The following is a 12,170-nucleotide window of genomic DNA, read 5'->3' on the forward strand; positions in this document are numbered from 1 at the left end:
TTTTCTGAGACTGGTGATAATTATTTTCATATTTTCTGATTGTATGTTGCTTAGAATGGTGAAAAATTTTATATTGTTTTCTTAAAATGGTGATCACGGTTTTCACATGTTTTCTGATCATTGTGCATATGCTGCTAACTGGACGGTCTGTACCCTAGGTCCAGGAACTTTTGATGACCTTGTGGAACACTCTGGTTGAGCTGGATGACCTGACTGCCTCGACCAATAGCATCATGCTCTTGTTGGCTGGCATCCTGGCCTGTCCGTCTGTCAGTATGACCATGCTTGGTTCGGCAGGCTCTCTTTCCGACCTTGTGCCAAGGTTATGGCCCTTCCTTAGGCATACCATAAGGTCTGTTCGACTAGCTGCTCTGCGCACTCTAAGGATCTTACTCCAAGGGACAGCAAATGTTGAGGTACTTCCTCCAATCATGGCCATTGCTTTTGTTTCGTAAATCTTGTAGAAGGCTTTCATGTTTTAAAAGGGTATTTCTTTGCGTTCTACGAAAATTTGAGAAAAACAAATTTAAAAGAGCCTGTTACAAAGAAAAGAAAAATAATGTTGTAAACCTCATCCAAGTGTAATGGATAGAAAAGAAACTATTTTTTTCATAATGTGGAAGAACTAGTTGGTTTACTCTAAGCAGTTTTAAGGTTTGAGTAAACATACTGTCAGTGTCGAAACATGAAATGCTTTTCAGACTTCTATCCTTTCTTTATTTGATTTAAGTCTTTCATTGCCATAACGCCCTGAGACGTCTGTAAAATATAGGCCCAACTCCAAAACGTCAAAAATGCAAACTAAACATCACCAGACCCGGATACTCATAGATTCCTCCAAGGCATAGACGACCTTCAAAAGCGCATCTAAGCAATGTAATGGAATTGACCCTTTTGTCAAAATTTCAACCTTGATTTCTGACCAATTCGTAAACAAATGCTTAAACATTTCTTACCAAAAAAGACAAAATTCCAAACTACAAATAGAGACAAGCAAACACAGATCAAGTCACAAATAGATACCTTTATTGCGCTCCGTCAGGTCCCATTTTACAGCAATCAGTCACAATAATCAATGCTAGAACCTCCATTAGAAGCGAGTCACCATGTTCAGCCTATTTTGCGTGCCTGCACTGCATCATGGGAGTCTTGGAAACACCTTGACAGACAGGTGGGCAATCTCCTCCCCCAGAATCATAACAGCTTTTTTATAAGTCTCTTTGCCCCGAAGCCAAACAAAACATTTCCAGGTCCAAGGAACCCAGAATTAGCCTGAAAACAATTTTTGAATAAGGTTGGGTAGCAAAGATGGCCCACATTGGAGAGTATGAGGCCATTCACCAGAAAATTTCTTTCTCACTTGGTGAAGCCCAGACAAGGAATTATCCCATTGAATCAACCTCAGCTTGCAAACATCCATAAGCACAGCATTAATTATGCCCTAAAAAACTTCATGATGTCCTAAGGCACTCTCCAGATGTGAAAAAGATGTAATTTTTAAGCAAATTACAAGCAAAACTGTTGTAAGCGACAGGCTGTAGCAGTGCTGCAGTGCATTGTTGGAAACTTCAAGGCATGCCGTCTTGGGTCAGCGGTAGCTTAGCTTAACTGGTAGTGTTGGACTTGAAATAGGGGGGGAGGTTTCTGTTTTCAGTCTGTTTTTCTTACAATGTTGCTCAAAAGTACCCAGGAGTGAAAGGGTTAAATTAGGGTTTTATTTTTGCACTTTGAAGGTCATTACAAGTTATGATCTCAACTGCTAGCAATACACCTCTCACTTTCAAAAAAACGTCTTGTTTGAAAAAAAAAAAGAGTTTTGCATATGGAAGTTTTAAATCTGTCCCTTGTCTTACAAACCTCTAAATTTAAAGGCTACTTGTTTGTTTACAAATAGGCGTCTAGTGGTACTGCAGAATGCGTGTGGCTGACACCAATCCTGCAAGATGCAGTGCGACACATCTACCAGCGATTTATTCTTGAGTCAGATGCTTCAGTCATTCAGTATGTATATGAGGTAGGTATCTGTGCTGTTATATGTCAAGCTATATAGTGTGTAACAAGTGATTTGCAATAACACCGTTTGCATCATGGTCACCCTAGTTTCAATAATATTAAGTGAATTCCAACAGAATATCGAGCAATTTCCACTAATGGGTGTTAAAAATCTTGAACCAGGACATTTTAAAGTCTGATAGTATAGTTTTGGTGTCTTTAAAAATGTGATGTTTCCATTGGAAAAGCTGTTAAACAATTTGAATTCTCCAAAAAACACGATTTTTGTGAGTCACTTTCCATGTCAGTTTTAACTGACATAGAAACAGTATAATTGTTCAAATTTTAAAAATAATTTTAACTGTGGTGATACCAATATTGACAATGTTAACATAAAGCTATACCCTAAAAGTATGTAACATCATGCAATTTACTTTGTTACAAGATGTTTGGCCTTGGGCTGCTCGGAGTTCTCATGAATTCTTTTTAACTCTTTTTCTGTGTGTGACTAGGTGTGGTGTGACCTTCTCAGCAAAAGCTCCAAGCAGTGTTTGTCCAGCAGCATCCTACCCTACCTGAATAGCTGGTTAGGAATGATGATGCAGCCACCGTGTATCCCCATTGATACCTCGCTACTGATACAGGCTCAGCACAGGCCACGTGCACGGGTAGGGAACCTCTTCAAAAACCCATTCTATTATAACAAACATACACCGTACATAAATAGCTGGTTGGCAATAGGGATGAGGCAACCCTGTGTCATTTTTACCATCACATGTGACGATAACTAATTTTAACCAATGAGCTTTCAGTATTTTCTTGAGCATCTGGAAGATTTCATATAAGATTTTATATAGTAAACAGAACGTTACATGGCTACTTGCGAACCAAATTATCTTCTAATATTATCCATCACTCTCTCGCTCCACTGCGCTCACTTGTTTGAGATATATTAGCAACACTCGATACAAAATTCGTATCCGTGTGCGACCATGTAGTGTAATACCCTCTATATCTCTCTAGAAACGGAACCATAATTAATAAATGTTTTGAGCACAGGTAGCCAACCAATCCAAAACATTTCTAAACATCCTACAAAATTATTTATTTAATCTCCGCCCAACCCCAAAATTTCATGCAAAATTTCCAGAATGATAAGATGTCTGGGATCAGAAGTCAAAAGCCACCAGAACCCATTCCTGAGGTGATTGCAGGCGCTACCATTACCATGAGTCCAGGCGAGCGGGAGACAGTAGTGATCAGAGCTAGGCTGGCAGCTGCCAGGTAAATTGCCATTTCCAGTTTTAATTTAATGTTTTTTGGGTTGGATCGTCGTTATTTCTACGGATTTTCGCGGCTCGTCCTCCCTGGAGAATCCAGGCATACGATCACGGAACAAAGCATAGATGGAGATTGTTGGTTTTAGTGAAGGGAAGAAAACCAGAGAACCGGGAGAAGAACCAACTAACGTGACTCAAATCAGAACCCCGGAATCTAACTGTTACCCAGACGCTCTGCCAACTGCAACACCAATGCTCTTCTTTATTGTTTTAGGGGCCTTGGATTGATGACTTCATATATCACACGTTATCCTGGAGACCTTGTCCCCACCCCTGTAGATTATCTGATGCAAACCTTGATGTACCCTCTGACCTCAACATCCGGGATACAGAAGATGTGTGCTTCTATGTTACTTACAGAATGGGCTCTGTGTGATAAGGTGACAAAGAACATCACTGCTCAATGGACAGCAGTGTTTTGCTCTTTTCCCATCTCTTCTCTTTTTGCCTCCTTTCCTACCACTCCTCTTTTCTTCTTCCTGCTTTTTCTTTTCCTTTATTACATGCTTCTCATCATCATTATCATCAAAATCATGATTATATTTTTTCTTCCTAATGTTTTCTTTTCTGATATGCCTTCCATGCATCTTTGTATCAATTTCATGATAATAATAATCACCATCATCATCATCTTTATCGGCACCACCATTATCATGTTTGTCAAAAGTGTATGAGTGCTGGTGGGATGAGAAGGAACTACAGCCGCTTGTCTTTGTTGCCTTTTAATTATCGCTTACTTATAGGTTCTGACACTCCCAATAGGCGGAGCCAGCATATTTGTTTTCCATATGACAGTCTATATTGCTGCCAGGTTACAACACACAGGCAAAACTAACACTCTTTGTATCCTCCTTCCACACATTATTTAAAATGTGAAATTTCCATCTATCCACTTCTTTCATTCCCCCCTTTCTACCTTCCTTTTTTCTTTTCCCTTTCTCTCTTCCTTTTCCCCTTTACTTTGTTCCTCATGCCTATCGAAAGAAACTCCCGTTCTCTCTACCGTTTGGAAATACTGCTACAGGCAGGTTCACAGGGTGGGGCGCTCGCATCCCCCTTGGCAGCCAAAAAGTGTGTCGTTTCTTTTTAAGGAATCTTCAAATACTATGCTTTTTCCATACTATACCTATGACTGCGCACCCCCCCCCCCCCTTAGCCAATCCTGGGTACGTGCCTGTGCTAATATGTTCATCTTTAACATCCCACTCTATACAGGTGTGCCAATGCCCAGATTCAGTCATCAAGCAACTTGGAACAATCTTATCTGAGCCTGTGGTTTATGATGAGGTCGCTGTGCTCAACACACGACTACAGACCGACTGCCAGGTAAAATAATACATTTTGTATTCTTGGACATTTTATTTAGTTTAAGAGGTCAGCCCCCCATTTATTTTGTGCTCTGAGACCAACAAATAACACCATCAAGCAAGGAAATGTCCCATCGAAGCCAAAAAAGGTCGCATTTCTTATTCATAAGAAAAATTTTTTACAACTCACAAGCCCAGAAAGGCTGCATGCATTATTCATAAAAAAAAGTTCACAAGCCCCAAAAGGTCGCATGCTTCATTCATTAGAAAAATAGCTCACAACCCCCCCCAAAAACAACATGCCTCATTCATTAGAATAATTGCTCACAACTCACAAGCCCAGAAAGGTCGCATGCCTCCTTCATAAGAAAAATTGTTCACAACTCGCAAGCCCAGAAAGGTCGCATGTCTCCTTCATAAGAAAAAATGTTCACAACTCGAAAGCCCAGAAAGGTCGCATGTCTCCTTCATAAGAAAAAATGTTCACAACTCGAAAGCCCAGAAAGGTCGCATGTCTCATTCATACGTTTGTATGGAGTGCCTTAGTGGGATTCCCTTTTTGGAGTGCCTTTTTATCTTGTACTTCTTGTCAGTGGGATTGACTGGTCTTGACTGGATTGACAATCAACTAACTACTTTAATGTGGACAGGTTTTGTTTTAGCATTGATTTTTTTTCTACAGAGCTTGCTAATATCGCTGAGAGAGAAGGGAATTGATGCTTCTGCAGGCATTCAGCCAGGGTAGGTCACCGTAATGTTGCAGTATCTTGTTTTGCCTAAATCTGAAAAAAAATTTATGCCACACTGTCAACCTTGAAGTCAATCATCGTACTGAAGCATCATTATTAATATTCTTCTGCTTATCAACTGCTTACAGCTTAGATATATTTTAAATATTTTAACGATGGATCCTTAGATATTGATCAGCTACCCCTTTGTCATTGTTTACATGAGAATACAACAGTCTAATAACACGAAATTCAAGATAACCATCCATGATTGACGTCTGATACTTTGTTGACAGCATTTGAATTAAAGTATTAGCCATTGAAATTGTATGCCTTGTGTAAACTGGTATTGTGCGGCACCATAATGGATATTCTTTCAAGAAGAAATGTCATGTAAATATGTAGAAAGATTCCTGGAGGACTGCTTTATGTTCTAGGGGTTACACTGTCGATACTGCCACCCAGTTGTCCACAATCATATTCACAGAGGCAACAAAACGACTCTCGCAGACTGATGTTAAGGTAACTAAGACCTGATATGCACCTGCCACACACTCAAGGTAACTACACACCAAGGTTACTAAGATGTGAATAATTTACCTGTCACACACACACCCACAGGTAACTAAGATTGGATAAATACCTTCCACACACACCAAGGTAACAAACACCAGATATGCACCTATCATACACACACAAAAAAACTGAGATGTGATATATACCTGCCACACACATCAAGGTAACTAAGATGTAATATATACCCCCCACAAACACCAATATAACTAACACTAGATATGCACCTGCCACACACACCAAGGTAACTAAGATATGATATATACCTGTCACACACACCAAGGTAACTGAGATGGGATATATACCTGTCACACACACCAAGGTAGCTAAGATGGATATATGGGATATATACCCACTCTAACTCCTATACACTAACTCCTAATATGCACCTGCAACACACAAAAGTCACTCAGATGTGATATATACTTATCGAAGTAGGTTGATAAAAGCTCTTTCCTGTTGAGCTGAAAAACATACTGCAGAACATTCAGTTTCTGGGCCCAAAGTTCTAACAAACTTTTAAGTTCAAAAGTCCATGCCATTCATTTTACTTTATGTCAACAGATGTCTCTTGGGTTATGTACAGGTTATAGTGTAGGGCATCTCCTGTAACATAATTTACCATGTATGATACTCAGTAATCATAATTTTCTTGTTTAGAATATCGAGGCAAAGAGACGTCACTTGATGACTACAATTGGACAGATGCAGTATGAATACCAAAAGCTACATACAAGGTTTGACTCTACTAAAAATGTATTAAAAAGATAATAAAAAACTACCTTGTCAATCTTTGTCTGAACCAAAGTTTATGGAATATGTGTGAACATCTACAGCATGGTAAATAACTTTGTTGATTTCTCAAGGTTTTGTGTAGCTTAAGTTTGAGCTTGTGTATGTAGTTTATGCTTCTGTTGTTGTTGTCCCAGGGTGTTTGTAGTTTATGCTTCTGTTGTTGTTGTCCCAGGGTGTTTGTAGTTTATGCTTCTGTTGTTGTTGCCCCAGGGTGTTTGTAGTTTATGCTTTTGTTGTTGTTGTCCCAGGGTGTTTGTAGTTTATGCTTCTGTTGTTGTTGTCCCAGGGTGTTTGTAGTTTATGCTTCTGTTGTTGTTGCCCCAGGGTGTTTGTAGTTTATGCTTCTGTTGTTGTTGTCCCAGGGTGTTTGTAGTTTATGCTTCTGTTGTTGTTGTCCCAGGGTGTTTGTAGTTTATGCTTCTGTTGTTGTTGTCCCAGGGTGTTTGTAGTTTATGCTTTTGTTGTTGTTGTCCCAGGGTGTTTGTAGTTTATGCTTCTGTTGTTGTTGTCCCAGGGTTTTGTGTAGTGCCGCTGGCACTCTGATCTCCTTAAAAAAGTTGCCAGCCAAACTGAACCCGGTTATCCGGCCAATAATGGACTCAGTAAAGAGAGAAGAAGAAACTCTCATACAGGTACCATCCACAAGAAACAGTACTCCTAACTCAAACACTTATTACACATACTCCTCCCCTGCTATCCAGCCAGTAAAGGTGAAGAGAGAGGAACTCTAATTCAGCTACTAACCACAAGAAACAATACTCCTGACCCCAACACCCAAACACTACGTGAAGAGAGAGAAGCAGATACAGAATGTAGATGATAAAATCCGATCTATGTAATCCCCTATATTGTCATCCGTTTTTCATGGACTCAGTGGACAATAGTCCCAGTACAGAACTGTGCCTGTTCTACTGCAGGTTTTTGAGCAACCTCCACACACATTATAATAACTTGTCCAAGTCAACTAATTCCCAACCTCACAAATATAGTTGAGGTTAGCGGGCATACATATGTTTTTGGGCCAACTCATGTTCATTTTTAGCTGATAGGCAAATGGTAGGTAAGGACATAAAAATCTGTTTTTAATCACACAGTAAGAGTTTATTGAGCGACCAACAAATCTTAAAAGTTTTGCACCAGCCATCACGTTTTTATATACATTAATTCGTTTATTGGTTTTATGTTAATCCTTGTAATGCCAGAGAGTTACCACTGTAGAGACTAATTTAGTGTTTCATCCCCAAGATCCAGCTCCCAGAAACAACACCAAGAAGAATTCCTCTTTCCTTTCATACCTTGATCATTTTGGCCTTTTGTAAACTTCTTATTTCAATGTTTTTTTTATTAAGCCCTTGTGTTTCTGTTATTGCTTTAATTGTATTTCATCCTGAAACTTGCCCAGATTTTCAAACCATTCTACCGTTATTTAAAGCCGCATTGTCACCAGTTTACTTCCCGTCGATTACGTAAAAATCTCCGATGATTTTTAACGGAAACGCGAAAAACATTTCAAAATATTGACAGCATTGTGTCTATTGGAAGTTTCTTTGAGGATGTGATCGATAATTTAGAGCAGATGGCCTGTTAAATATCTCGGGTTCTAATAGATTCTTTTGTCTTTTAACGGTTGAGGTTTCCGTCGGACCTCCGGAAGTAAACTAGTGACAATGTGGCTTTTAATACTTCTTCTTATCCTCTTAGCCGTTTATTCTTTATTTTCCTTATTTTCCTGATACTTTTAAGTGTTTATAGGATGACAGTTTTTGCTTAGCCTAATGTATCTCATACCATTATCTTATTGAATATTTTCATCTGTACACATATCTTATTGAGTATTGTACTTCAGGAAAGGTCAGCTCAGAGCCTGGCAAGTCTTCTCGAACAGAGCATCCCACGTGAACCCTGTCCCAACCCCAAGATTATAAAGAACCTCTGCTCCTTCGCATGTAGTGACCCCACTGTCACACCTACTATCAACCTGAACATAAGCGTGGTGACGGATGATGCACCACCCTCTCCTGCTGTGACTGGACCCGCACCTTCTTTCAACCTATCAGACAGAGATAATGTGGTCCAGTGTGACCAGTACAATGGAATACTTACACTTGTACAACAACACAAGGTATAAAGCACTCACCCCACCCCCTATTGGGATAATGTGGTCCAGTGTGACCAGTACAATGGAATACTTACACTTGTACAACAACACAAGGTATAAAGCACTCACCCCACTCCCTATTGGGATAATGTGGTCCAGTGTGACCAGTACACAATGGAATACTTACACTTGTACAACAACACAAGGTATAAAGCACTTACCCCACCCCCTATTGGGATAATGTGGTCCAGTGTGACCAGTACAATGGAATACTTACACTTGTACAACAACACAAGGTATAAAGCACTCACCCCACCCCCTATTGGGATAATGTGGTCCAGTGTGACCAGTACAATGGAATACTTACACTTGTACAACAACACAAGGTATAAAGCACTCACTCCACCCCCTATTGGGATAATGTGGTCCAGTGTGACCAGTACAATGGAATACTTACACTTGTAAAACAACACAAGGTATAAAGCACTCACCCCACCCCCTATTGGGATAATGTGGTCCAGTGTGACCAGTACAATGGAATACTTACACTTGTACAACAACACAAGGTATAAAGCACTCACCCCACCACCTATTGGGATAATGTGGTCCATGGTGATCAGTACGATGGAATACTTACGCTTGTACAACAACACACGGTATATAACACTCACACACAGCCTACCCCCTATTTGAATAATGTTACCCAGTGTGATCAGTACGATGTAATACTTACACTTGTACAACAACACAAGGTATATAGCACTCTGCCCCCTATTGGTATACTGTTGGCCAGGGCGATCAGTCCGATGAAACATACTTACACTTGTACAACAACACAAGGTAATATAGCACTCACACCACCCCCCTATTGTTATACCGTGGCTAAGGGCGATCAGTATAATGGAACATACTTACACTTGTACAACAACACAAGGTATATAGCACTCACTTTACCCCCTTTTGGTATACTGTTGGCCAGGGCTATCAGTACGATCGAACATACTTACACTTGTAAGGCAACAAGGTAATATAGCACTCACCCCACCCCCTATTGTTATACTGTGGCTTAGGGCGATCAGTACAATAGAAGATACTTACACTTGTACAACAACACTTGTAACCTGCCACATCCCCATCCCACCCACTCTTGGTATAAATAAGAAAAACAACAACAATGTAACACCAGTACTACATGTTATAGTAGTACAATGAAGCACCAACTTCGTTATATAAAATAGAGTATGTTTTCTTGATACGTTTTGCAATTATTGCTATTTGTAGAGTGCCGCTGCAGCGATTACTAAGAAAGGCGGCCGACCTCCTAAAGCGCCACATGCAGTCGACTCTCTGAGTACAGTAGATGGCGTGCTGGAAGCCCCAGAGGTAAGTAAATGGGGTCCACGAGGACCCAGAGTTAAGGACATCACGCAGTTGAGTCTCTGACTACAGCAGGTGGCGTGCTGGAAGCCAGTAAGTAGATGGTGTCCACGAGCATGTAGAGTTAAGGACTTCACGTAGTCGACTTTCTGAGTACAGCAGATGGCGTCCAGGACGATCCAGAGGTAAGTATATGGTGTCCACCAGCATCCAGAGTTAAGGACTTCATGTAGTCGACTTTCTGAGTACAGTAGATGGCGTGCTGGAAGACCCAGAGGTAAGTAGATGGTGTCCACGAGGACCCAGAGTTAAGGACATCACGTAGTCGACTCTCTGAGTACAGCAGATGGCGTGCTGGAAGACCCAGAGGTAAGTAGATGGTGTCCACGAGCATGTAGAGTTAAGGACTTCACGTAGTCGACTTTCTGAGTACAGCAGATGGCGTCCAGGACGATCCAGAGGTAAGTATATGGTGTCCACCAGCATCCAAAGTTAAGGACTTCACGCAGTCGACTCTCTGATTACAGTAGATGGCGAGCTGGAAGACCCAGAGGTAAGTATATGGTGTCCACCAGCATCCAAAGTTAAGGACTTCACGTAGTCGACTCTCTGGGTACAGCAGATGGCGTCCAGGACGATCCAGAGGTAAGTATATGGTGTCCACCAGCATCCAGAGTTAAGGACTTCATGTAGTCGACTCTCTGAGTACAGCAGATGGCGTGCAGGACGATCCAGAGGTAAGAAGATGGCATCAAGGACGATCAAGAGGTAAGGACCTCAAGTAGTCGACTCTCTGATTACAGTAGAAGGCGCCCAGGACACTGCAGAGGTGAGTACCTCATGTAGTCGACTCGCTGACAAAAGTAGATGGTGGGCAGGAAAATCCAGAGATAAGTACCTCATCTATATGACTCTCTGGCTGCCGTGTATGACATCCAGGACGTCTTTCATGTAGTCGACTCGCTGACTACAGTAGATGGGGTCCAGGACGATCTAGAGGTACAGTATGGCGACTATCATTTAGTAGAACACTGCCTTTACCATATGCCGCATGCTTCCGTGGCTACCTTGACAGTTTTGTGAAATAAGCCAAAAACCAAACATGAAAAGTACAATCTGATGTACATGAACTTCACTAGACAGCCCGCGTGGCAAGGAAATCCATCAGTGAGCATCAGAACACGACACTACAGATTTCTCCTAGCAATGAAGTTTGTGTCATTCTTAACTGCTCGCATGCTTAAAACGTTTTCCTGTGGTCACGCTAGCATGTGCCCCGCTAAAAGGCGCGATATTATTAAAAATCAAATTAAAAAATCTTATAGCGCACTCATTTAAACATGCGTTTGCCATATTTTCTCACAGTTCCTTCCTAAATATATACCAGTTTTATCGGCAGCTTTGAAATAAATTGGTAATTTTATATATTCCATTCCTTGTTATCTTATTGTAGGCCAGCGTACTAAGTGTTTTTTGTTCTCTTAACCTACTTTTTTTTGTTATCTTACTATAGACCAGCATACTAAATGCTTTTCTTGTTATCTTTCTGTAGACCGGCAGGGTACTGGCGGTACAAAGGCGTGGGGCAGATTTTGCTCTAATCCGATTGGCCAAGCATTTTGGCGCTGCTCTTCCTTCAAGCGTACCTAAGCTCTGGGAACACATGATTACGCCATTAGAAACCATGTCAAACACAACAGACAAAGGCAAGTGCTTAAGGACGGACCATTAGAAACTTGGAAAGGCGATGCAGGAATCCCTGTAAAAATATGTTTCCGAAAAAAAATGTTTCCTGTGGAGCATTTATGGGCACTGCCTGGGAAAGAATTCTTACCAGGGGTAATTCTGCTACCCCTCCCCCCCCCCCCTCACACACACACACCAATTTTTCTAATGATCCGTCCCTTACACACATGTATATTGCTCGATTGTTGAAGGCGCGTATGGTGCCCGTTTGTGT

At 41.0% G+C, this 12,170-nt stretch overlaps 1 protein-coding gene across 2 annotated transcripts in view; it reads left to right on the top strand.

Moving 5' to 3' along the window:
- LOC5509592 (TATA-binding protein-associated factor 172) overlaps nucleotides 1-12,170 on the top strand; it is a 47,340-nt gene that overhangs the window by 19,610 nt on the left and 15,560 nt on the right. For both annotated transcript variants that reach the window (XM_048719452.1, XM_048719451.1), the window contains exons 13-25: nucleotides 159-416; nucleotides 1,895-2,014; nucleotides 2,505-2,660; nucleotides 3,143-3,276; nucleotides 3,547-3,712; nucleotides 4,548-4,658; nucleotides 5,322-5,380; nucleotides 5,805-5,889; nucleotides 6,601-6,677; nucleotides 7,250-7,367; nucleotides 8,582-8,857; nucleotides 10,115-10,216; nucleotides 11,763-11,916. In XM_048719452.1, coding sequence (XP_048575409.1) covers nucleotides 159-416; nucleotides 1,895-2,014; nucleotides 2,505-2,660; nucleotides 3,143-3,276; nucleotides 3,547-3,712; nucleotides 4,548-4,658; nucleotides 5,322-5,380; nucleotides 5,805-5,889; nucleotides 6,601-6,677; nucleotides 7,250-7,367; nucleotides 8,582-8,857; nucleotides 10,115-10,216; nucleotides 11,763-11,916 — 1,816 coding nt within the window. The remainder of the gene's footprint in view (nucleotides 1-158; nucleotides 417-1,894; nucleotides 2,015-2,504; nucleotides 2,661-3,142; nucleotides 3,277-3,546; nucleotides 3,713-4,547; nucleotides 4,659-5,321; nucleotides 5,381-5,804; nucleotides 5,890-6,600; nucleotides 6,678-7,249; nucleotides 7,368-8,581; nucleotides 8,858-10,114; nucleotides 10,217-11,762; nucleotides 11,917-12,170) is intronic.

This window comes from Nematostella vectensis, chromosome 12, assembly GCF_932526225.1.
Source record: "Nematostella vectensis chromosome 12, jaNemVect1.1, whole genome shotgun sequence".
Classification (NCBI taxonomy): Eukaryota; Metazoa; Cnidaria; class Anthozoa; order Actiniaria; family Edwardsiidae; genus Nematostella; species Nematostella vectensis.